Below are 26,863 nucleotides of genomic sequence, written 5' to 3'. Positions count from 1 at the left end.
TGAGTTTTCGCCCCAATATCCTTTTAATGAATTGGTTTTTTTGCTGACAGCAAATGAAAAACCACTCAGCCCTTATTTCTATATATATCCAGTGAAAGGAACATCCATCAAATTCTCTACCTCCTTAGAAATCTGAAAAGAACAATTCTCAGAGCCCCTCGGTCACTTTTATACTAGGAATTCTAAGGCATCAATGCACCTATATTTTTTCATTTGTTTAATAATGAGAATTCCTCATAAGTTTAAAGTATGAAACATAGTGATATAATTATCACATAATAGTCTGTGACAAATTTAAATTAAGGCCATCTACAGACTATAAGAAATGTACATACAGTATTATATAATAAACAATATTAAAAACTTTTAATTATGCATCCAGGACAATAAATTTCAAACCAAATAGGCAGAAGATGAAAACTTCTTAGGGGGAGAAAGAATGACAACAGTTGAGAAAACAGAAGTATAAGTACTACTCAATTTAAATGGGCTGCTAAATCAGTTCTGTGGTACCGAGAAACAATGTTATTACTGGAAAATATATTCCTAAACCAGGTCACAAAAATAGTACGGGATGTATCTGAAGAACAGTACTAAAATAATCACTATGTACAATGATTCTATAGGAAAAGGCATTTAAATTTCTAACCATATATACTAGACATTTCTCTCTCAACAGGGCCACTTCCTGTAACTTGTAACTACAAGCATGTGGAGCTGAAACTACCCTCAGTGCAACTTCTACATTGTTGCAAGATTGTTTGCAGGGAGTGTGGTCCTTCTTCCTTTTCTTAATAACCAACAAAAAAGTTTGCCTGGCATTGGAATGGGTCTAGTAAAGACTGATCTGTAGTAGCATATATTTATGCCATTCCAAAGCAGCAAGGTAAGAGCTGACTTCACGTGGGAGGTTCCAGTAAGAGCAAGAAGTGTTGATTGGCATGATGAAAAGAAAATACGTGCTAAGTAGTGACCAAAAAAAAAAAGGGTTTTCTCTGAACTAGTCAAGTAAGAGATTTGAGGGATAAAGAGCCACAATCTTAAGTGGCTTATAACTTTCATTTATGAGAAATCTTATGTCCCTTACATAAAACTGTTAAAAAATCTTTTCTTCTCTAGTTGTTGTTAATGATAGCTATTAGAATTCCTCAATGAGAATTTAAAAGGTATGAAGGGAAAGGTGGCATCCACATGAAATGCTTTCCTCTGATGTCAAAGATGATATAAATTAAACTGGATATAAATTACCATGTTTCTCATATCTCTGTTATAAAAAGTGCTTTGAACACTGAAGTTAGATGCTCAGAATCCAATAGCTTCAACAAACAAATCAAAAAATGCAAAGTATAGTAATCACAAGCTTACTAAACCACATTAGGTATTGACTGTTATTTAACAAGTTGGGTTATTTTATTTGTGATTAATGAGGCATGACTTTTTTTTTTTTTGACTAGAAAAAAAAGACAGCAAGGCAAGACTAGAAAGAAAATGGGATTTAAAAATTAGTTGAATTAAGGAAAAAGATCTGTAAGTATTGGCCTACATAATATTTTCCATTATGTCTAACAATCCCTCATCCCCTGATGTCAAATACTATCTGTAGCAAACGCTCCCTCTTTCAAACAAATACCAGTGCTCTCCCTCCTCTGAACCTTCCTATCAGTTTGCACCCCCAGGACAGCAGTTTTGCTCCCAGCAGTCTATACATAGGTCCCCCCAGCTTCTGACTTTATCATCAAAACTCTTATCGTCTTCTCTCATTTAGAAATCTTATCATATAGTCTGTCTCCTGTAAGAGAATTTTAGAAGCTAATGAGTCACTTCCTAAAAAATAATTCTTTTTGCTTAACGTAACAAATTCAATATATGTAAAATGCGTATCAACCACAAGTTTGTAAAGCTGATTTCATTATCCAATCTATGAAAAAAATATCTATTTTCAGGAATTAAGCATTATTTTCAAGAGTTTAAATGAACCAATTAAGACTGCAAATGATAGAAAATACCCCAAAAAGCTACCTTAGAAAATATGTAGTTTTGGGAAATTCCTTTCCCCTTAGGTGGCAGAATAAAGTGGCAACAGTAACAGAAATAGAGAATCACACACTACCTTTTCTCTTAAGAGAGACCAAAGCATCAGAGGAATAAACTTAATCACCATCCCTTTCTCAACCCCAATAAATGCAAGACCACATTCTTTACAAATGTCTTGCCATTCATGATATGAAAATGATAAGAAGAGAAGATTAACCGGGGTACCTCTGGGTGGCAAATCCATATCCCCTGATGTCAGTCCTATCAAGTTAGGCCTCTGTGCGTGCACTCTGTGTCTATACATAGGTCTGGAAGTGTTTGTTATGCTGGGGGCTTCAGGATTGTAGCCGTCTGTGTCATATGTATCTGGTAATACAAAAACTGTAATTAAAAAACAATTATAAAACGCCACTTGGTAATATTTTTACATTGATAATTAAAAAAAAGTACATTACACAACATATTCTAATATACAGCTAACATGCTGTATGCATTAAAAAGAAAATTTAGTTTTATAAAAATGAAAATGTTATTAAACCAAATATAACTTAGTTTTTAAAACAAATCATAAATGAGGACTTGCATTTAACATCCATTCGCTAATCTACATCTTATTCTATAGGATTTTAGTGAGAAAAATAAACCTAATAGAGCTAGTCAGTCTCTAGACGTTTTTATATTCCTACCTAAAACTCTGCTCTAAAACTTCATTACATTATGAATACAAAGAGGGGCAAAACTGCACCTGCAGTAAAAAGAGAGGGTGGAGCAGGAGGAGGCTGGTGATGGATGCCAGTCGTTACTACGGTAGGAACAGAACTGGTTGCAGAGTTTGGGGGAGCATCCATGCCAGATGGCTGCAAAGGAGGAAGTGGAGGTGGTGGTCCTGTCAAAACCAAAGAATAAGAAATATCATCTGAAAGCAAACAAATAAAATAAGTTACTATATATCCAAACATGATATTCTCATTTATCAGCACAATTATAATATCTACAAACTCCCAAGTTCTTACAACTGTATTAGTTTTCTAAGGTAAGATATCCTGTTAATGTATACCAAAAACAGGTTTGTCTCAGAAGCTTTATATAAAGGACTACTGGCAGCTGGGATTTATCAGGGACGTGCATTAAGTCAGGGCCACTCCAAACCACAGTAAACCATAGGTCTGGCAAAGCCTGCGAAGTCAAGAGTATAAGAGTACCTTGCTCTTAGTTTTTAGCAGGCAACTATAGGATTACTTTAGATATTTTTAACAAAAGCAAGCATCAAACCATTAACTTTGTAAAGACTATGAAGAGACAGATATTAGGCACCAGCAAGCAAATGTAGTTACTTACCTGTGACAGGTGGAAGGCTGGGTGGTAATGGGCCTGGTGGTGGCACTGGGGGTCTCAGATTCACAGGTGGGGGTGTAAGAATTGGTGGAGGTGGGGGAAGTCCAGGAGGAGGTGGTCCTTCAACAACTGGAGGCTGTGCTGGGAAAGGCAGCATGCCAGGAAGATTCACATCTTCTACAACTACGGGGTCACTTCCGTGGTCAAAAGGGCACATGTCTCCTCTCATACAGAAACCTTTTTCTGTAAGGAAGAATAATTAAAAATATGGTTAAGTGCTGGATATATAAATTTTCTATAAGTTATCAAAGGCAAGACTTTTAAAAATAAAAAAATTTTAACATTGGGCCAGTTTAACTATATAAGAGCTAATTTCCAGTAATATAATTTTGAAGTAGATAATATAGCTAACACACACATTAAAAAATACATCACCAAATTAAAATAAATCTACTTAGCAAGACATAATATATAACTTTTATAACATAATACACATATTATAGTATATATACTTTTTGTCACTAGAAATACTTCATTTAAATCTCACCAAAAACTTTAAGACTATTGCAACTACAGCCTTAATACAAATTATAAAACTTTTACAGTAAAACTTTAAGAGTCTTCATTAATAAAATTCTTATACAGTTGAGTCACATGTCTAGGTTCTGCTTACATGCCAATAACTATTTACTTCTAAAGAAGTAAGTTTTGTCAAGAATGTTTCAGTAGCAGATTCTCAAATAACTCAGTAAATATTTTTGTTTGGTAAACTTCAAAAATCTATTAAGATTTATGTGTAAATAAGCAATATCTTTAAATTGGTATACAACAGTCAGTGGTGACTAATGAAGGTTTAAATAATATGAGGAATTCAAGAAGTGCTAAGACTAATTTACCACCATTTCCAATACATTAATTATCTTTGAGTAACTATAAAATCTAGACTCATGGAATGCTGTCAACTGGAAATACTGACTCAGTACGTCATGAAACATTAGACAGACTTACCATCATAGTCTCTACACCGTTTCTTTGGCATGGGTGGTCTTACATATGAGTTATGGTCCACTTGGTCTTCATGAAATTCAGACCAACTTTCGGTAGTGTTATTACCATGATGAGTAGGAGCAATTACTGTAATAGTGCTGCTCAAAGTAGGTACAGGGTAGTGACCAGATGATATATTGGGTACCGAAGAGACTGGAGTATAATTGTTTTCTAGTGGATCTGTTCTATCCAGGTCGTATTTAGGTTTTACTAGATCCCTTTCTGCAACAAAATATAAATGACTTATAAAATTATACTCTATTAAAAAGAAGTCCCAGATCTACAAAACAGTGGTAATTTTGCTGAACAGAAAAAAATGTTCATATTTTACACAGTCCTCCTTTTCTTTTGAAAACTACTAAATGAATATACAATGTTCCAAGATCAGCGGTTTCTTTTCAATATGACCTATACTATAAAATTACATATGTTGCTACACTTAATGAACATTTTTTCTGTTTACAGAAAAGAGATTTTCTTCACTACAATCTTAGTATGCATAACTTCAGCCCACAAAACATAAACTAAAATATGGTTATTTTCTCTGTGATGAACATTTGTCATCTACCTAAAGTTCCTAGCATGCCTTTTTAATAAATACCATACATTATTAATAATATTAATGGTGAAAGCTATTTATTGAAGATAGAAATGGATGAGCAAAGAGGAAGGAAAAAAAGTTCATATTAAACATGAACAAAAACATTAGCTAGGCTGTCTATGGTCCCAAGGAAAGAGAAAAGGATTAAGGAGACTAGTTACATAAAGCGCTATGTGGAAAGGCCTAGTACACCTAGATCACAGAGGAGGAAAACACTAAGAAAAAAGTAACAGAGAAGTATAAAGCTTATACGCAGACTTGGTATAATAGAAATAAAAATTGTTTCCCAATAACTAAAGGTGACTGTACAATACAGGCCCAAAGAGTAGCAAAAAATCTAAGCTTGAGTAAAGGTGTTTTATTTGAAGGTGTTTTAGTTGTTTTTATCTCCTTTGGTTTCTTCCTTTCAATAACACACACTGGAAGAAAAATTATACATGTTGGAAATGACATGCTCTTGCAAATACACACATCTGAAATGAGAAATTTAATTGTTTTCTTAATTTTAAGGTATAAACTGAATACGTTTATACAATTTAATGAATTTTATCTATGTATACACATGTGAAACCAAACACCGTAACCAAAATAATATACACACTAATACATAATCATCACCCCCCAAAAGTACCCTTTGCTCCTTAATAAGTCATCTGTCCTTTACTCCATGCCAGGTGACCACGGATTTGTTTCCTATCACCATAGATTAATTTGCATTTTCTAAAATTTTATATATATATTCTTTCTTATCTAGCTTCTTTCACTCAGCAGTATTATTTTGAGATCCATCCTTGTGTCACACACATTATCCAAAGTTCTGTTCTTTTCATCCACTGTACGGATGCATCAGTTTATCCATTCACATGACATCTGAGTTGTTTCTAGTGTTTGGCTACTGCAAACAAACGTACCATGATCACTCATGTACAGTCTCTGTAGAAATACACTTCTGTTTCTCTTACATAAATACTCAGGCGTTAGGACAGCTGGGTCATTCAGTATGTATAGATTTAATTTTTAAGATACTATGAAAGTATGTTCCAAAGAGTTCAGTTTATCTCCATCATTACTAATACTAGATAGAGTCAGCCTTTTCACTTTCAGTCATTCTGAAAGGCATGCAGTGGTGATTCACTGTGGTTAAAATGTGCATGAAATAAAAATTTTAGAAGAAATTTTTAAAAAAGCATTTACTTGGACCACAAAATACATCAAAATGGAAAAAATGAAGACAACACTAACAAAAATTAAAACTCAAATACAGTTTTTTCACAACAGAAGAATGCTAATCAGAACATACATATATATGAATTATTTACCCCGGCTTCGTGTTCTGCTTCTGCTTCTAGTCCTACTTCTATCCCTGTCCCTGTCACGAAGTCTCTCTTTACTCCAACTTCGACTCCGACTCCTGCTGTAACTGCGACTTCGGCCTCGTCTTCTATTGTACCGATCTCTGTATGAATCTCTTCGAGGAGGGTTTCGATCATAATCTCTTTTGCGAGAACGATCATCTTTTTTCCTCTCATCACGACTTCTAAAGAAATAAATGATCACTTTTAGGAAAATAATTTTTAAGTGGATACAGGAAAAGAATCATTAAATGCAAAAGTATTATTTAATTCTTATAATGTTATGATTCTTTAACCCACCGCAAATATAGGAAACTCAAACTGAAAAAACTGAACATGATCTGCTCAAGAACTCTAAAACACTTTAAAGGAAAAAAAACCTCCCAAATAACTCAGTCCTCTGTCTTATACACAAAGACATTTTTACACTTAGCATCTGCACATCATGTCGTATAGAACATACGATCTTGTACATATAACTCATACTCACAGGCATGTATCACATATAATTGGCCTCTAAATGCTTTTGAAGCCTTAGTGGGGAAAAATAATTTATTCACACTAAAGGGAAAAATTCATGCAAAAAACATTCTCACACTAAGATTTCACTGGAATTTGAAGATGGAAATAAAAACAATAGCAATAATTAATGCATGCCAAGCACTTTTCTAAACATCACTTCCAGAACCTACAAATCTGACACAAATACTCTTGGTAAGAAAGGACTGAGTTGCACTGTCCTAGACCAATAGAAGAGTACACACTACTTGCCCCTAAACAAAAGATAATCAGTCTAAGCATTCACATAAAAGATATCCAATGTCTGAACAGTGAACATGGTTCAATAAATCGATCACCTATTTTCTCTGTATCGGGAACTTGACTGGGGAGGACTATGATTTAGCCTTCTGGAAAACTTCTTCTCTCGCTCTTCCTCCTTTGTGATCTGATATACAAAGAAAAATTTGCTAAGTTTAGCAAGTTATTCCTTGCCATATTACTATTTCAGTGACTTAACTGATATTAAACCAGAAAAGTGTTTTCTTCTAAAAGCATTAAAAATATATATTTCGAGTACAATCATTTCATTTAACAATAGAAAAAAGGCTTGTTGAAAGTTAAAGTAAATTCAAACAAGACTCAAAAATGTTTATCTTAGATAGTAACAGCTGTGAAAAAACATTTAGACAAGTGTTCTCATTTTAACATTAGTCTAAAGCCACTTTTATTCCTTCTTTCAAAATTCCAACATACATTCATGTTTTGGTTTCATGAATTTGGTCTGGCACCAAACACATTAATATAGGAGAATGCATTAGAACTAACCAAGTCAAAGGGCAGCTAGGTGGCTCATTTGGTTAAGCGTCTGACTTCTGCTCAGATCATGATCTCACAGTTCCTGAGTTTGAACCCCGCGTTGGGCTCTGTGCTGACAACTCAGAGCCTGGAGCCTACTTCGGATTCCGTGTCTCCTTATCTCTTTCTGTCCCTCCCCCCACTTGTGTGTGCGTGTGCGCTCTCTCTCTCTCAAAAGTAAATAAACATTTAAAACAATTAAAAAAATTTTTTTTCAAAAATAAACAAAAAACTAACCAAGTCAGAAATAGAGACATATGAAAAAACAATAAATAAGGTGAAACAGTTCTTCAAGTTTCTCATAGCAATACAGCAACTATATATTCCTCCTTTCTACAAGGGGCCTCCATTCATATTACATTATTAATAGAAAGCACCCCTGGAAAATATTCCCTTTACCAATGCTACTTTTCTGAGGCCAGAATTTTCCATGCTGTACTGTCTAGAACACAGGTTACATAGGACATTAACAGGTGTTACCAGGAAAAACAGGATTTAGAGGATAAACAAATAGAGGAAATATTGAACATGTGGCTTCTGTAAATATGACAGGGCTCAAGGTTTTCCATTTTTTTTTTTTTTAAATTTTTTTTTCAACGTTTTTTATTTATTTTGGGGACAGAGAGAGACAGAGCATGAACGGGGGAGAGGCAGAGAGAGAGGGAGACACAGAATCGGAAGCAGGCTCCAGGCTCCGAGCCATCAGCCCAGAGCCTGACGCGGGGCTCGAACTCACGGACCGGACCGCGAGATCGTGACCTGGCTGAAGTCGGACGCTTAACCGACTGCGCCACCCAGGCGCCCCATCAAGGTTTTCCATTTTTAACAAGAAGTCTAAGATATTCTGATGCAGGCAGTCTACAGGATAATATAACTGTGTCCATTTATGCCAGTTGTTCCGATATCCCTCTGGGAGGAGCCTCTCACTGTCAAAAGTGTTCTATGTTGGATGAAAAATGGAAATCCTATCACTAGGCCAAACTTCGAGAAACACTGCTTAAAAGCCTTTTTTAATGCAAGTCCATAGTGTAAGATACTATGCATAAGAGAGTTAAAAGTAAACCTGAGACTGTTAGCCTCAGAAAGGCCTGCTTCTTGTAAGATAAGCTCTTGGCTTGCATCTGTGAACTTTGATTTCTGAAGGGTTCCCATCATTCCCCGACAATAATAGCTCACTATATGCCTGAATTGTTTGTGTAAACAATATGGTTTTAGGCTGAACACATGCTCTCCTCTGGGAGTTTGAAATGTTGGTACATATTAGGCCGAAGGTTCATGTGTGACCAGCCCTAAATTGAAACCCTGGACACTGAGTCGCTAAGAGCTTCCCTGGTTCACATGTGTTGAACTACTTGTTAAGATGTTCTGTGATTCCACTGGGAGAAGCCTATGGAAGCTTGTGCCTATTTTCCCCCAGACTTTGCAACACCCACTTTTTCCTTTTCCCTATGCTGATTCTGCTGTAAGAAATCACAGCCATGAGTATGACAACAGGCTAAATCCTATGACTGCTCCAAGGGATGTTCTTGAGAAATCTCGATACAAATACAAAAAGTAAAATTCAGTTTAATTATTCCATGTATGTTAAAAAAAATTTTTTTAATGTTTATTTTTGAGAGAGAGAGAGAGAGAGACAGACAGACAGACCATGAGTGGGGGGAGGAGCAGAGAGAGAGAGACAGGGAGACAAAGAATCTAAAGTTGGCTCCAGGCTCTGAGCAGTCAGCACAGAACCCGATGAAAGGTTCAAACTTGTTCATGAACCATAAGGTCATGACCTGAGTCGAAGTCGGACATTTAACCAACTAAGCCACCCAGGCACCCCTAATTCCTTATATGCTTTTAAAGAACATCCAAGGTTTAACACAAATCCTTACCTCTTCTTTTTTTATATCTTTTTCTTGGTGCTGAAAAAACTCTACCTTTAAGCTTCCTGATGATGGCTGCTCTGGAGGAGGTAGATAACTCTTTGTATTCACAGCATCAAAAAGTTTTTCCACAAATATCTGTGTCTCTACAAATAAACCCAAAAAAAACCACAGATTAAAGAGATTTGCTAAGACATCAATTCTTCCCCTCTACACATCAGAGTTCAATATGATGAAATATACACTGACTTTTATAAATCTAGAACAATATAACACCAAGAGCTTTCCAACCAGTGTGCCATGGCACAAATCCTATGGTAATACTAATCCATTCAATTTCAGGGTAGAGGGACTAGGATGGCCAGGGCTTCTAGGCCAGTTGCTTCCAGCCATGACTTGTCTCCATGTACCCCATGCCCTGTGTGCCAAACATAAATATCATCATTATCTAGATGGTGGCAACATGAAAAAAGTTAGAAGCACTATCTAGACAACATTCAAAGCAGTTTCTTTTTTTTTTTTTTTATTTTTTTTTTTATTTTTTTCAACGTTTTTTATTTATTTTTGGGACAGAGAGAGACAGAGCATGAATGGGGGAGGGGCAGAGAGAGAGGGAGACACAGAATCGGAAACAGGCTCCAGGCTCTGAGCCATCAGCCCAGAGCCTGACGCGGGGCTCGAACTCACGGACCGCGAGATCGTGACCTGGCTGAAGTCGGACGCTTAACCGACTGCGCCACCCAGGCGCCCCTCAAAGCAGTTTCTTAAGCAGTACTATTTTTAAATAAACAAGCATTCAATCATTTAATCTTTTAAGGAAAAGTATCAGCATGCTTTAAAAAAGAGAATAAAGATGTTAAGGGAAAAAAAGCTTCCATATATGGCTAACATCAGTAATAATACTGTTTATGACAATTAGAGCCTATTCTCTGAGTTTCTTTCATATTGTGGAAAATCTTCCTTTAAATGATTTATTGAAATAAACTAGTATTTTTAAACCAAAGATTTTTTTTACCTTTTTGAAGAAATACATCCAGTTGATCAATACATAATGCCTTTAACTCTTTTTCACTTTTATCTTTCTTTACCAAAGCGAGAACATATTTTGCTAGGGCTGATGGATCTGCATCACAGCTGAAGAAAAAAACAATGTTGAAGGAAATTTAGCCATAAGCAATTACACATTCTAAAAACTCCAGTTATAAAACTGACTCAGTCAGTATGGTAGTTAAGTGAGTTAATATATGTAAAAAGCACCTAGCCCATAAAGCAATGAAGAAATCGAAGTTCTCTCTTATAGGAATGTATTTTACATGATATATGCGGCCATTACTCAGTATCCTTCCACATATATACTAACATATGTATTAAAAACTCAGCAGGCTTTACTATTATTTAAAAGAAAAGTTTTAACAAAGTAAAAACACTATCAAAACATCAAAAACGTAGTATTAGTGTGGCACCAATAAAAATCCAAAAAGGCTTCCCCTCCATCCCAATAACTAAATTAGCTAAGAAAATCCAGACAGAGAGGGCACTAAAATAAAACCTGAAAACCCACTGCATAGTACATTAACAACAGAAACTTTAGCTTTTATAAAGGGCATTAAAGTATCCGGAAAAAAATAAGACAGTTACTTTAGAACTCTGGAGTAATGAAGACTTTTTGAGTTATGGCAAGTTATCACAAGAGTAATTTGATTGTACAAAAAAAGGGCAAAACTTCAGAATGAAGAGTCAAAAGACAAATAAAAAAAGCTCAAATGGTTTTTTGCAAAAGGTGAATTCTCCTAATATGCAGAGTTTCTATCAATTAGTAAGACCAAAACCATAAAAGAAAAAAGACAAAGAATACAAATAGATGCTGAACAGAAAAAGAAAAGTCAGTCTGAATATGAGTAAAAATACACCCTCATCCATAAGAGAAATTCAAACTTAAGCTATACTGAAATACTATTTTTTGGTTATAAAATTGGCAAAAATCTAAAAAATATGAAAATATATTCTGGAGATAAGACTATGAGCATACAAGCAGTTTTTCTCAAACACCGTGGCTGCTGTGAGGAAAGCAGCAGCCCCTAAGGTATGGCAGCTTACAATCACAAGTACAACGGACAGCAGTTCTACTTCTCTGAAGTTGCCTCGCAGACATACTTACATACTCAAAATGACACATGGACAAGTCATTCACTGTCACACTGATTGAAAATAAAAATGCAAATGTCCATTTACAGAGGACTGGAAAAAGCAATTATAGTATAGTAAATCTACACAAGGAATGGGATACACCAAAAAAATGCAAAAAAGAATGAAGAAGTTTTCCTACTACAGAAATGTTCCCTATGAATTTGTTAAGTTTAAGAGGCAAGTTTAAAAAGGTAGAGAAAACCAGGTATGTTACCATTTGTGTGGGAAAAAGAGAAGAAATTATATATTTGGATTGGCTTATGTCTGAGTAACAAATATGTGAAAGTATAAACAAATAATTATGGTTATTGGTTGTTTTTTTCTTTTTCTTTTTCTTTTTTTTTTTTTTTTTTGAGTGGGGGGAGCAGGTAGCGGGGACAAGTGAAGGAGGAACAGAGTGAGGGGAGAAAGTTTTTGATGCCTGGGCCATGCCCACCCCAACAAAAAGTCAGATAACTCTTTTTCAACTAAGCTAAGATTGTTACCTATTTAATTAATGACCATTTTACAAGTCAGGGTGAATAACAATAAAATACTAGCAATAGCCAAGCATTAATATCTACTAATCTAGTTTGTGCTATGAACGGTACATACTGTATGTATTTAGCTCTATTCTGTAACAGTTCTACAAAAGTATAGCGATAACCTGTCACTGAATCAAAAAGTACATCTTAAAAAAAGGCAGTGAACAGCTTTGGTTGTACAATAGAAACACCTATGGAAAAACCTGAATGCAAGTCAATCAACAGGCCTAATACAACCATCTATGTTTTGCTTCAATGTTTCATAAAGGCTGCACAGGTTAAGTCTAATACAGTGTCAGAATTGACAACTACTCTATTGAGAAAATAGTATATAGCATTTATCATATACTGTAAGACTTCCTAGTCTACATTGCTGTGATAATTAAGTATGTCTTCAAATTCTTCACTCTTCCCTTCAGAAGGTACAGCCTGATTCCCCCACCCTTTGAGAGAGGGCTCAATTTAGGTACTTAACAGAACAGCAGAAGAATGCTCTCTTTCTGGATTCACTTCTAGAGAAATCAGCTGCCATGTTCCAAGGACACTCAAGTAGCCTTATGGAAAGCACCATGTGGCAATGAAATGAGAGCTCTGTTGGCTAGAGCTCTAGCCAACAACCAGACGACTGAGTCTCTTGCCAATAACCACATTTGAGTGAGCTTGGAAGCCGATTCTACAGTCTCAGTAGAACCTTGAGAAGACTACAGAACTGATCGACAGCTTAACTGCAATCTCATGATTCCAAGGCAGAAATACTCAGCTAACCTGCTTCTAAATTCCTGACACAGGAATGATAAAGGTTATGAGGTGATAAATGTCTGCTGTGCTACTAAATTAAGTTTCAGGGTAATTTGTTAGTAATCATAAGTCAACTTTCCTCATAGGTCTATTTCCATTTATTTACAAAGACTTGAAATGGGCTATTACCTAAACAAGAATAAAAAAGAAATCTGTTCCAACGGTACATGAAAAAAATTTTTTAAGACTTTTCCTTTGAAATTTATTCCAATATACGTACTTAAACCCACACTTTAAAGAAAAGAGACAAAATGATTTATGGCAATTTTTTTTCATGTTTTATCATAATGGGCATAGAAATATTTACATCTGTGATAAAAATAAGCATGAAGAAATGGGACAAATATAATCTCATGATGTACCTACAGCTTTACTTAGATCCAGCAATCTGGTAATACTGCATGAGAGACCCTGAAACAATACCTATTCATGTTAGGTAACCTGAATAAACACAGTCGACTAAACACTTACTTAACCAGACATCAAGCTAAACAAACTTCAATTTGTTGGAAATCACTGTGATACATAATACTATCACTGTGTTATACTGTTTTATTGCACTGCTGTTAATAAACCAATTCAGACTCTCTACACTGAGTCCAAATGCTACAATTTAATTCAACACTGGTCTGACTGTTGTGGTGAATTTTCAACTTAGTAATGGCTTTTCTAATGACTTAACTGTGAGTTTATATTTCTCTTAACTAAACACCAAATCTATCTCATCGTTGCTGCATTATTTTTCTAAACAGGACACTGTAAGTCAATTAAAATTTTACCAGCTAAAAATCTAGAAAAAAAAAAAAACCCTTGCGATTTCTGTAATATTATGGTTTACAGACTATAATTTTATAAAACAGCAGGACGGAATCATTTCTGAACAATGGTTACAACATCTTCTACAGGAAGCAACTGAATCAAATCAAAAACCAATAAAAATAACAACCACCACAGAAAATTAACTACCATACACAAATATTCTAAATGCTTGAAATTGTCTGAAAGGGCAAATTACTTTTTAAATTCTGTTAGACTGTAAATTATATGGTAGAAGCAAGGTTTATAATTTCACATTTAACAGAAAAATGGGTAAATTTATAGTTGAGAGGCAGTTTTTCTTAAATCTTGTAAGATTTCATATTTATTTTTAAAAATAAAAAAGGTATGTACTTGAAAATTACAGCTCAGTAAAAAAATCTGAACTACGAAGTAATATGCCACAATGTCATAAATCAAGAAGAAAAGGCAAAATATGTGCTCTCTTTTCTATCTTAATTAAATGTGCCAATGCTACATTACCTGAACACCTTGCAATAACCTGCTATGCAAAATTAATGCAGTAAAAACGTTTAAATCACCTAACCAAAGAAAATCATATTAAAATAGTAAGGGGCTATTTAAAAAAGTCTCCATGGCAAGCAAGATTGTTCATGTGGTACTTTACTGCACCAGTTGCCACTGTTGATGAGAGATTTGTAGACTGAATGAATATATCTTGTCAGAGCTAGACTTTGCCCTATGCTATGTTACTAGCATTCTAGAAACAGTGAAAGAAAAGTGAGACTGAAATCTCCTTTCACACCAGAGACAGCGAAAGAAAGAACAGATTTTGAAAATAGTTTCAATACAAAGAACACTTAGTGACCAACTTCATCCCTATCTTAGAAAACAGGCCAAATTCCCTGAATCTAAGTTCCATTAAGTACTTCTCAACCAAGCAAGTACATAATCTGCCAATAAAACATCAAATTAACCACAGAGTGCCCCAACTCCAATTACCCTTGTGCCTGTGTGTGTGTGTGTGTGTGTGTGTGTGTGTGTGTGTTGGGGGTTGAAGAGGGCTGGGTGGGCAAAACACAAAGAAACCATAAACTACAAAATAAAGCAGGCATAAGACACGATTTGCCAACAGCACTTGTGAAAGATGGAGTGGAAGAGGAACAACTAGGTATTTTAGTTATTAAGTCATATGAGACAAAGTGTGAAGTGGTTGGGGAAAAACTTAAATCATAAAGATGCAATAAAATAAAAAACTAAGTACTAAAGAGGACAGTGCAGCTCTCCTATACAGTAAAGAGAGCCAAAGCTTTCATTTCTAGGTACCACCTTTTATAACTACATAAGCAAACTCAAACGGATTCCTGGGAAATGACCAGAGTAGTAAATGAGTATCATTATCAGATAGCTTACTAGGGATTCTCAGCCTGGAAAATTGAAATGTCAGAGAAAACTTGGTGGGTTTTCAAATAATTGAAGGGCTATCACAAAAAAGATTACACTTATTCAATACATCCTCCATGGGATATAATTAGAACCAGTAAGTGGAAGCAACAGATTTTGGCTTAAAATAGAGATGAACTTTTTTTAATAACCAGAGGCCTCCCAAAGGCAGAATAAACTGCTTAGAAGAAAGGGAGTTTTCCATCATCAGAATGGTTTTGAGCATAAGCTGAACAGCCCCTGGCAGATAAGCACTGGAATGGATGGTAAATCGCTCACAAAACTGTAAGAGTTTAATCCCTTAGGTTTAATTTTGTTCATGCAGATATATGAAATATAAGATAATACAGTATTGTTTATAATTATGGACTTGTAAATATTAGTAATAAGAAAAATTAAGTTACCTGGCATTATAAATAAAATAGACACTATTATATGAGAATTTTACCAAAAACATACGAAAACCCAGAAATAAAACGTCTTACTCACATATGTAGCCTCTGGGCCTAATACAGCATCTAAAACAAAATACTGAGACAGAGAAAGAAAATATATTCAAATCTATCTCACTAGATCAACCGCTCACTTTTCTCAGGGATCCTTTCTTTTTCATCTTCATAAAGTACTGAAAATAACATGATTTACTGATTATCTTCCAAATATCACATTCATCTTTTGAAAATATTTAAGCACGTACTACGTAAGGTGCTATCCTAGATCTTGAGGATACAACTTTGAAAAAACTTAAGTTCCTGTTCTCACAGAATTTACATTAGGGGTATAGCGAGGAGACACAATACACACATAGATCTACACAACATACTGTCATGTAGACAAGTGCTCTGAGGAAAAATAATGTAAAGCGTGGGGATAAAACAGAGTAAAAGTAATGAAGCAAAGGAAGGAGGAAGAAACAGGAAAGAGGAGAGGAATGAATGAATACATATTAGATAAGATCATCAGGGAAGGACCCTGATGAAATAACATTAAACTGAATCTAAACAGGGATCAAAATGGAGTACAAACCAGCTTTGGGCTATCTGGAAAAAGGACAGCCTAGACCAAGGGAACTCAAGAGAAAAGGCCTGGAGTGGATGCTTATTTGACACTTAGGCACAGAAGTCTAGTGGAATGGAGCAAAGACAGCATTCATGAACAGCTGGATTTCTAACCTCTCCTATAAAGATTTAAAATTAACTGTTTCAGTGAGCTTTGACAAATTAAAAGTCCAAATCACTATGAAGTCATTTAAACCAAAAATTGTAAAGACATAAAAGTAAAATTTTAACAATCTTTGAATTTATGTTAAGGATAGAGTAATAATAGTGAAAAGCATTAGCACGGGTGACCATCTAAGGTCATTCTCTTCCAACAGTATCTGGGGAGGGAAGTACATACACTAAGTAAGTTGGAGAAGCCAAAGCAATGCAGAAAGTCAAATGCCAAAATAAAATCTCCCAGGGGCGCCTGAGTGGCTCAGTTAGTTGAGCATCCCAACACTTGGTTTTGGCTCAGCATGATCTCATGACTTGTAGGATGGAGCCCCATGTCAGGCTCTGTGCTGGGCATGGAGCCTGCTTGAGATTCTCTCTCTCCCTCTTTCTGCCCCTCTCCTGTGGGCACAGGCTCACTCTCTCTCAAAATAAACACTAAAAAAAGTAATAAAATACCCCAAAGGAAGAGACTTTTATTAAGTAATACTTTAAACAGCATGAATCAAATTGCCCCTAGTTACAATGATTGTAAATTAATCCTCCTAACACACTTTTCATATTAGTTTTTACCTTTTAATTTAGGAGTTTCAAAATAGTAATGGCACATTAAAATTAAAAAAGGTACCCTTCTAGTACATTTTTTCAAAAAGAAGTTTGTTTTGTTTTACTCAAGTTTCTCAAGCAAGGCTTTAGAAACTCAGTGGAAGATAAATGAAGGAACTGAACCCAAGCTTCCATTTTCGGTAATCTTGAGAAGGTGTAGCTGGCGGTGGCAGTGGAAATTAAAAATTAAATTTAAATATGTTAACTCAGTAACTTTAGAACACGGATATACACCCACATCTGTTCCTACCAAATTTTCACTTTATATTCAAGAAAAATATCTAATTTGCATCAAAGTCATAGTTCTATTATTCTATGCTTAGGATTATCATTTAGAAATCCAAATCCCATTGCAACAATTATAATGCATATATTGAAAAACTCAATTGCTATAGGTTATTATACAGCTTCATTCAATTCAAGTAAGGAGGCAAAAATAGATTATTTGTATGCAGTAATTAGCTACCGCAAAAACCTTCAGAGAAAAAAATCTTTAAAGAAAGGTTATTCTTTAGAATTATCACACCACTTCATTCTACAAGATAAAATATAAGCATATCTAAACATGATCGATCCATGAGCATCATACCAATCACTTATCACTGCAAACACTTACCACAATATATATAATTACAACACTGAAAACTGTTCAGTCAGTTCTTTCATTCCCTATATTACCCCCAAGAAATAGCAGCAATACCTTAACAATGGTAGTTTTCAAACATTTTGGTCTCAGGATTCCTTTACATGTTAAAAATTATAGAGAACTCCAAAGAGCTTTTATTTAAAAGGGGTACATCTATCTGGGACTGCTGGGTGGTTCAGCTGGTTGAGCGTCTAACTCTTGATTTTGGATCTTATGGTTTGTGGGTTCAAGCCACACAAGCCTGCTTGGGCTCTCTCTCCCTCTCTCTGCCCCTCCTTCCCTGCTCGTGTGTACATGCACTTCCTTTCTCTCTCAAAATAAATAAATAAACTTAAAAAATAAAAGGTTTACATCTATCAGTATTTACCAAATTAGAAATTAAAACTGAAAATAATTTAAATTATTTAGTATAAAAAAACAAATCATAAAATAAGTATAACAATTATTTATATAAATATAAGTCAAAAAATAACAAATCTACAATTTAACATAAATAGCCCTTTGGGTGGGGTAATCAAAAGGAGGAATTTAATAAATGGGAAGTGTAAAGCTAAAGCTAACTTTAGGCACAGCTGGATCCAGGAGTTGAAATGATGTCACCAGGATCCTCTTTTCCATTCTGTTTTGCTCGGAATTCACTTCATTTTAAGGCAGGCCCTCTCCAGGTGGCAACAGAGATGACCCTGAGCAGTTCCAGGCTTATGCATTCTGATAGCTAGTGAATCCAGAGAAAGGCAGCTGCCCCTGGTCCTTGAAAATAACTAATCTTCTCTAGTTTGGGTCCTATCCCTACACAAGGCAGGGATGGGCAGAGTTCCATGACTAATAGCCTCCTCTGAAACTAAATACCCTGTTTTTTGGTTTTTTGGTTTTTTTGTATGAAAAGATAATTATATTTCCACAACAAAATAAAAATGTAGTGAGAGGACTGATGATGTTTCACAATTTTTGGAAACACCATTATGTATGGCTTAAAAGAAAACAGACCAATTCTAATATCTACTTTTATATTCAATCTGTTGGGATATGCTATTCTGGTTGAAATACATAAAGAAATCTGACCTCAAACAGATGAATAGTTGGAAAAGTGAGGACTTCACAGACCTTAGTCTCAGGAAAGCCCAGGAGTCCTCCCACCACACTTGAGAACCACTGTTTTAAAATTCATTTAGAGGGGCACGTGGGTGGCTCAGTCAGCTGAGCATCTGACTCTTGGTTTCAGCTCAGGTCATGGTCTCAGAGTCTTGAGACTGGGCCCACCTTGAGTAGGGCTCTGTGGTGGGCACGGAGCCTGCCTGGGATTCTCTCCTTCCCCCTTTCTCTCCTCCTCCCCCTGCTCACGCTATTGTGCATGCACTCTCTCCTTCTCTCTCAAAATAAATAAACTTTAAAATTCATTTAGAAAGTATCTGTTAAGTATCTAATTTAAAGACAAAGTCAGTCGTCTTCTCAAAGATAAGACCCACTAACTCAGATTGTAAAACTGTATTGTTCATGGAACCATTACTCAGCCATCAAAAAGAATGAAATCTTACCATTTGCAACAATGTGGATGGAACTAGAGTGGATCATGCTACGCGAAATAAGCGAAAGACAAATATCACAGAATTTCACTCCTATGTGGAATTTAAGAAACAAAACAGATGAACATAGGTGAAGGGTAGCAAAAAGAAGTTAAAAACAGAGAGGGAGACAAACCATAAGAGACTCTTAAAATGCAGAGAACTGAGGGTTGCTGGTGGGGTACTGGGTGGGGGAATGGGCTAAACTGGCAATGGACATTATGGAGGGCACTTGTTGGGATGAGCACTAGGTATTATATATAAACACATGTAAGCGATAAATCCACTAAATTCTATTCCTGCAATCATTATTACACTATATGTTAACTAACTTGGATTTAAAAAAAGAAAAAAGAAAAAATAAACAAACCTCTATATTGTTCAGTGCAAAGAGCAATAAGTAACCCAAATGGCAAACTGAGCACAGACACGTGTGGTTATAGCATGTTGTCACAGAACTCTTTCTTAAAAGAAAAGTGGGGACTGGAGGTGAGGTGCTGATATGGCAGCCCACAATAAAACCCCACATTTCAGTACTTGTTTTACATTCCAATTCATGGAAAAGTTGAGTTTTCTGGGAAAGGACTCTGGCCTCCAAAGGCATCCCCTTCAGTTACTCATTCACATTCTACCTACTTATAAACCAAATCTGAGGTACTTCATTCCTTCAGTTACTAAGGAAGGAAGAAGCTAGGAAGTGTTTTCTCTCATGACCAAGAAGCAGCAGAATTATCCAATAGAAATAGCAGTCATAGAATCCCCCTTTCTGAACACTCATAAGCAAATTTTAACACCTTGGGAGAGATAAATAATAATGAAATTCAACCAAGTAGAAACATTTTATAAATTGCCAGACCTTAAGATCTACACATATTTCTATCACTATTAAATTGTTACTCTTGGTATGCTTGTCTGTTTCCCCTACAGAAATTCTAGGTAACTATGTCTACCTTTACCCCAGACCCGACCACAATGTGTTGAGAAATATCTACTGATTATCACATTATGTAAGCGTATACTAAATCGAGAGCATTATCAACAAAAACTCACAAAAAACAACTCTCAGTTTAGGTCGAGACCAATTATGACACATATAAAGGTGTACTAACAAGTTTAAAGATCTGTCACAGATACAAAAAAAGTCAATAAAACATCTCCTAGCACACTGACAAGTCCTTCCTCATTGCCTTTTCCTCCTATACCCTCACCGCTGATATGGTCTTCATATACATTTAGTACAGACTCTCCCAAGAATATCACCATCTCTCTTTGTACCTCCTGCCAAAGTCCAAGTTCAGGCATTCACAACTCACTCTTAAAGGTACAAGAAAAAAACTGCTAACTAATATTATGTCTCCAAAATGCTACAATCTAATCAAATCTCTACACACCACAGTATCATTCTTTAAAAAAAAAGATCTAATTAAGTTATTCCCCAGCTTGATCTTCCCCAGTATTCCATAACCTAGTCCCCCAAATGTCCAAACATTTCAGCATGGCAATAAAACCTATTCTTTACTCTGAAACCAACAAACGCTAGCTAGATTCAAAAGACTCTTCCTAACCAAAATGAATAGTTATAATTCCTCGCAGAATGGTTTTTCTAATTTTGGCTATTTAATGTAACCAGAAGATCAAAACTTTAACACAATCCAATTTGAGAAGGTGCATGAAAAACTTCATAGACTGGTCACTGAAAGTTTATGAACAGTTTTCAAAATGGGATCTGTGTCTTGCACTGTCTCCTATTATAAACAATTAAACTTTATGAAAAGTAAAATAAGGGGGTGCCTGGGTGGCTCAGTCAGTTGAGCTTCCAACTTGGCTCAGGTCATGATCTCACGGTCCGTGAGTCCAAGCCCTGCGTCTGGCTCTGTGCTGACAGCGTGGAGCCTGGAGCCTGCTTCGGATTCTGTGTCTCCCTCTCTCTGACCCTCCCCCATTCATGCTCTGTCTCTGTCTCAAAAATAAATAAACATTAAAAAAAAAAGAAAAAGTAAAATAAGAAACGGAGATATCATGGGGCACCTGGGTGGCTCAGTCGGTTAAACATCCGACTTCGGCTCAGGTTATGATCTCACAGTCCATGAGTTCGAGCCCCGGGTCAGGCTCTGTACTGACAGCTCAGAGCCTGGAGCCTGCTTCAGATTCTGTGTCTCCCTCTCTCTCTGCCCCTCCCCTGCTCATGCTCTGTCTCTCTCTGTCTCAAAAATAAATAAAAACGTTAAAAAAAATTTTTTTTTAAGAATTGGAGATATCATTTAAAAAACAGTACAAACATATAACACATTGACAATTTCTTATAAAATGCCCCAAAGAAGTCCTAAATTACGTATCTTAAAGTACTTACTACATTTTAAACTGTATTACAATCATCAGCATCACAGTAGCCTGAGTCATTCCCTTTTTCTCTCCTCTTTGCTTTACAACTAATTGGACATCCATAACCAAACGAGGAAAAAAAAGTACCTCCACACAGGATACCAGGACACCTGAGAGATCTATCCATCTTTGCACCTTAAAGTGAGTGGACTGAACCAGAGAGGCTGCAACAAGAGCAAAGAAGGTGGTGGCTGGTCCAGCAGCAAGCCTTTCTGGCACAGGAGGTGGAAGGTAAAGGCGGGAGACTAGGAGTCTGTCTACCTGACCATGCATGCAGTAGTGGCAAAACCCAGCTGCTCTCTCTGAAGAGAGACCACAGTGCCTGCGAACAGCAGAAGGAAAGGGAAGTAGGCAAAGAAAACTGAAGGAAAGTGTCTCCTGCTATCTGCCAGGGGGAGGAGGGGGAAAGGGGGAGTAAGAGAATAACTCATGGACCTCTGGTACCCACCCCACCTTGAAGATTCCCCAGCAGGCCCCTGGCATACCCAAAGCCCCAAGTGCTAAATATACACCTCTCCTCAAGCTCTGCAGCCACCTTTGCTCCTTTTTCTTTTTCCTTTTAATGCATCTGCTTACAACCTTAATATGAGTTAGTTCTGGTAAGAGAAACCAAAGACTTGTGCTATAGTGCCACCTTCTGGAAAACAAAATGAAGGCTCCTAATTACAAATCTGTTGAATTCTAAGAATCAAAGTAAACAAAACCTTGCCTAAATAAGAAAGGTGTTCACTACTTCAAATGGAGCAGAGGCACTTTCCATCTGTAATATGAAATCACAAAAGAAAATGACAGTTTTCCAGCAACTGAACCCAAAGGACATGAAATATTGTAATCTAACTGATAAAGACTATAAAACAGTTATAAAACAGCTATTACAAAGAAATTCAATGAGCCACTCAAAAACTCAGAAAGGCAATAAATGATCCCAGGAACAAAATTAACAAACAAGAGTATTCTGCCAGACAGGTTAAAATTCGAAAAAAAAGAAAAAAAAATTCTGGGGTGAAGAAATGAATATATGAAGAATGAATTAGAATACCCTGGAAACAGAACAGATCATATGGAAGAGTAAGAATTAGCACACTCAAGGATAGTAATATAGAAATGATCCAGGTGGAAGGCGAGAAAAAACTAAGATTTTTTTTAAATGTTTATTTTAGAGAGAAAGAGGCGGGGTAGGGGCAGAGGGAAAGGGAGACAGAGGATCTGAGGCCGGCTCTGCAATGTCAGCATAGAGCCCAATGCAGGGCTTGACTCCTGAACCATGAGATCATGGACCTGTGCCAAAGTCTGACACTCAACCAAGCCACCCAGGAGCCCCGGATTTAAGATTTTTAAAAAGTAAAAAAAAAAACCCTGGGGTGCCTGGCTGGCTCAGTCAGTAGACTCTTGATCTCAGGGTCTTGAGTTCAAGCCCCATAATAAGGGTATCTCAAAAAAAAAAAAAAAAGAGGGAGAAGGGAGCACAGAGTGTACTTAAATGATAGTTGAGAACTTTCTAAACCCAGGGAAAGAACTGGATACAGCTCCACAATGCTGACAAAACACATTATTATACCAACACACACAAAAAAAACTTCTTTAAAACACATTGTATGAACTGTCAAAAGTCAACAATAAAGAATTAAAAAGGCAGCCCAAGGAAAAAAGACAGTAACCTACAAAGGTACCCCACCCCATAAGGCTATCAGCAGGTTTCCCAGCAGAAACTCTATAGGCCAGGAGAGAATGGAATGACACATTCAGAACACTGAATGATAAAAACAATCAAGAATACTCCATTGGCAAAGTTATCTTTGAGCTATGAAAAATAAAGAGAAGTTTTCCTAGACAAACAAAAGTTGAGGGAGTTTGCCATCACTAGACATACTTGTAAGAAATGTTAAAAGGAGTGCCTCAAGCTGAAATGAAAAGACCAAAGTACAGAAAATTCTGATTAAGGTAATAAATACTCAGAATACTTAATATTAGAATGCTGTAACTCTTTTTTAAGATAGTATATTAAACTCTTAACTACAGCATAAAGATTTTAGAAAGTATTAAGAAATAACTATAGTTACCTCCTGATAATGAAATCACAATATAAAAAGACATAACTGGGGCGCCTGGGTGGCTCAGTCGGTTGAGCCTCCGATTTCAGCTCAGGTCACGATCTCACGGTCCGTGAGTTCGAGCCCCGCGTCGGGCTCTAGGCTGATGGCTCAGAGCCTGGAGCCTGCTTCCGATTCTGTGTCTCCCTCTCTCTCTGCCCCTCCCCCGTTCATGCTCTGTCTCTCTCTGTCTCAAAAATAAATAAACGTTAAAAAATATATATATTTAAAAATAAAATAAATAAATAATAAAAAGACATAACTTACAACATCAAAAAAATATAAAAGGGGAAGAGTAAAAGGATAGAACCTTTATAGGCAAATGAAGATAAATTTTTAATTAGCAGAAAAAGGACTTCATTACCTCTGAAATGTTTTGTGTAACCTCATAGTAATCACAAAGCAAAAATCTACAGCATAGACATGAAACATCAAAAAACGGGAGACTGAGCAAATCACCATGGAAAACCAACTTACAAACAGAAACAAAAGGAAAAACAAGAAACAAAATAACCAAAAGGAAAAATATGAAATGGTTGTAGTAAATCCTTACATATCAATAATTACCCTAAGCATAAATGAATTAACTTACCAATCAAAACACAAAGTGGTGGCACCCAGGTGGCTCAAATCATCTGAGCATCTGACTCTTGATTAGGTCATGATCTCACGGTTTGTGGGATCAAGCCATGCATGGAGCCTGTTTGGGATTCCCTCTTTCTCCCTCTGTCCTTCCCCTGTATGCATGGGTGTCTCTCTCAAAATAAACTTAACAAAGCAAAACACAAAGTGGCTTGATATATAAACAAAACAAGACCCAACTACATGCTGCCAATAGGAGACTCATTTCACTCTAATGACACACGGGCTGAAAAGTGATAGGACAGAAGATGATATTCTAAGAAAACAAACAAAAAAACAAACAAACCAAAAAAAAAAACAAAAAAAAAAACAAAAAAAAACAGGTGAGCAGAGCCATAATACATGAAAAAAAAATAGACTTCAAGCCAAAAAGGGTAACAAGAGTCAAAGAAGGTCATTATATAATGATAACGGGGTTAATACATCAAGAAGATATAACAATGGTAAATATATACATTCCCAAATCCTAAGCACTGAAATCTATGAATCAACTAAAACAAATCTTAAAGGAAAAACAGACAATACAGTAAGTAAGTATGAGAGACTGCAATATCCCACTATGTGAAGGAAAGATTATCAAGGCAGAACATAAACAAGGAAGCACTGGAATGAACCACATTTCAGAACCAAGTGTTCTTAACAGACATATAGAACATTCCATCTAACAAAATAAACAAAATAAACATTCTTCTCAAGTGCACACAGAACATTCTCCAACACAGAGCATATGGTAGGCCACAAAACAAATCATGACAAGCTTAAGAAGCCTAAATTCATACCAACTATCTTCTCTGACCACAATGGTATGAAACTAGAAACCAACAAGAGAAAAGTAAGATCTACAAATATATGGAAACTAAGCAACACACTTCCAAACCAATGGATCAAAGAAGAAACCAAATAGGAAAAAAAAATTACATCAAAGCAAATGAAATAAGAACACAATATATCAAATATTGTGGATGCAGCAAGAGCAGTTCTGAGAGGAAAAATTATAGCAGTAAATGCATGTATTAAAAAATTAGAAATAGCTCATATAAACAACCTAAATTTACACCTCAAGGAACAAGAAGAATAAGTTAGGCCCAAAGTTAGCAGAAAGAAGAAAATGGTAAGGATAAGAGTGGAAATAAATGAAATAGAGACCAGAAAAACATTAGAAACCATCAATGAAACGAAGACCTGGTTCTTTGAAAAGATAAACAAACCTTACAAACCTTTAGCTAGACTAAGAGGAAAAGAAGTGAAGGCTCAAAAAACAAAAATAAAATTAGAAATGAAAAAACATTACAACTCATATTACAGAAATACATAAAATTTTAAAGTACTGCTATGAAGAATTATATGTCAACAAATTATATAGCCTAGAAGAAATGTATACATTCCTAGAAACATACAACTGACCAAAACTGAATAAAAAGACATAGAAAATCTGAACAAATAACAAGAGACTGAATCAGTAATCAACAACTCCCAACACAGAAAACTCCAGGACCAGGCAGTTTCACTGGAGAATTCCAAGCAGCATTTAAAGAGTTAACACCAATCCTCCTCATACTCTTCCAAAATAGCAAGGAGGAGGGAACACTTCCAAACTCATGAGGCTAGCATTACCGACACCAAAACTTGGTAAGAATACCCCCCCACCAAAAAAACAAAAAAACAAAAAAAACTACAGACTACCATCCCTAATGAATACAAATGCAAAGTTTCTCAACAAAGTATTAGCAAACCAAATTAAAGAACACATTAAAGGGATTATACATCATAACGAAATGGGATTTATCCCTGGGATGGAAGAATGCTTCAACATATGCAAATCAACAAATGTAATACATTACATCAATAAAATGAAAAACAAAAATCACATGATCATCTCAATAGATGTAAAAAAAAGCATTTGACAAAATACAATATCCCTTTATGATAAAAAATCTTAACAGGCTGAGTAGAGAAGGGCCAGAACTCAACACAATAAATGCTATCATATAGGAAAGCCTCACAGCTCATATTATACTCCATGGAGAAAAACTGAAAGCTTTTCTTGTAAGATCAGGAATAACACAAGGATGCCCACTCTTATTCAATATACTACTGGAAGTCCTTGCTAGAGCAATTAAGCTAGACAAAAAAGTAAAAGGCATCCAAATTGGAAAATAAAAAGTAAAACTGTCATTATTTTCTGATGACATGATTTTATCTATTTAAAAAAAAAAAACCTCTGAAGACTCAACCAAAAAACTTTTGGAACTAATCACTGATTTCAGTAAAGTTGCAGAACACAAAATCAACATAAAGAAATCAGCTGCATTCCTTTATACTAATGATGAATCATCTGAAAAGTAAAGAAAACTACCCCTTTCACAACAGCACCAAAAATAATAAAATATATAGGAATAAAT

At 35.8% G+C, this 26,863-nt stretch overlaps 1 protein-coding gene across 19 annotated transcripts in view; it reads right to left on the bottom strand.

Moving 5' to 3' along the window:
* RBM26 (RNA binding motif protein 26) overlaps positions 1–26,863 on the bottom strand; it is an 86,404-nt gene that overhangs the window by 45,479 nt on the left and 14,062 nt on the right. For 11 of the 19 annotated variants that reach the window (XM_058682247.1, XM_058682217.1, XM_058682228.1 and 8 more), the window contains exons 2-9: positions 10,609–10,727; positions 9,603–9,739; positions 7,227–7,315; positions 6,337–6,554; positions 4,378–4,638; positions 3,373–3,612; positions 2,780–2,950; positions 2,260–2,415 (exon numbers count right to left, since the gene is read on the bottom strand). In XM_058682247.1, the coding sequence (XP_058538230.1) occupies positions 2,260–2,415; positions 2,780–2,950; positions 3,373–3,612; positions 4,378–4,638; positions 6,337–6,554; positions 7,227–7,315; positions 9,603–9,739; positions 10,609–10,727 (1,391 nt within the window). The remainder of the gene's footprint in view (positions 1–2,259; positions 2,416–2,779; positions 2,951–3,372; positions 3,613–4,377; positions 4,639–6,336; positions 6,555–7,226; positions 7,316–9,602; positions 9,740–10,608; positions 10,728–26,863) is intronic. The other 8 variants (XM_058682256.1, XM_058682260.1, XM_058682253.1 and 5 more) reach the window with 3 other exon arrangements.

Source organism: Neofelis nebulosa, chromosome 1 (assembly GCF_028018385.1).
Source record: "Neofelis nebulosa isolate mNeoNeb1 chromosome 1, mNeoNeb1.pri, whole genome shotgun sequence".
Lineage (NCBI taxonomy): Eukaryota > Metazoa > Chordata > Mammalia > Carnivora > Felidae > Neofelis > Neofelis nebulosa.
The sequence above is the reverse complement of the archived record's forward strand: the minus strand, read 5'-3'. Positions and strand labels throughout refer to the sequence as shown.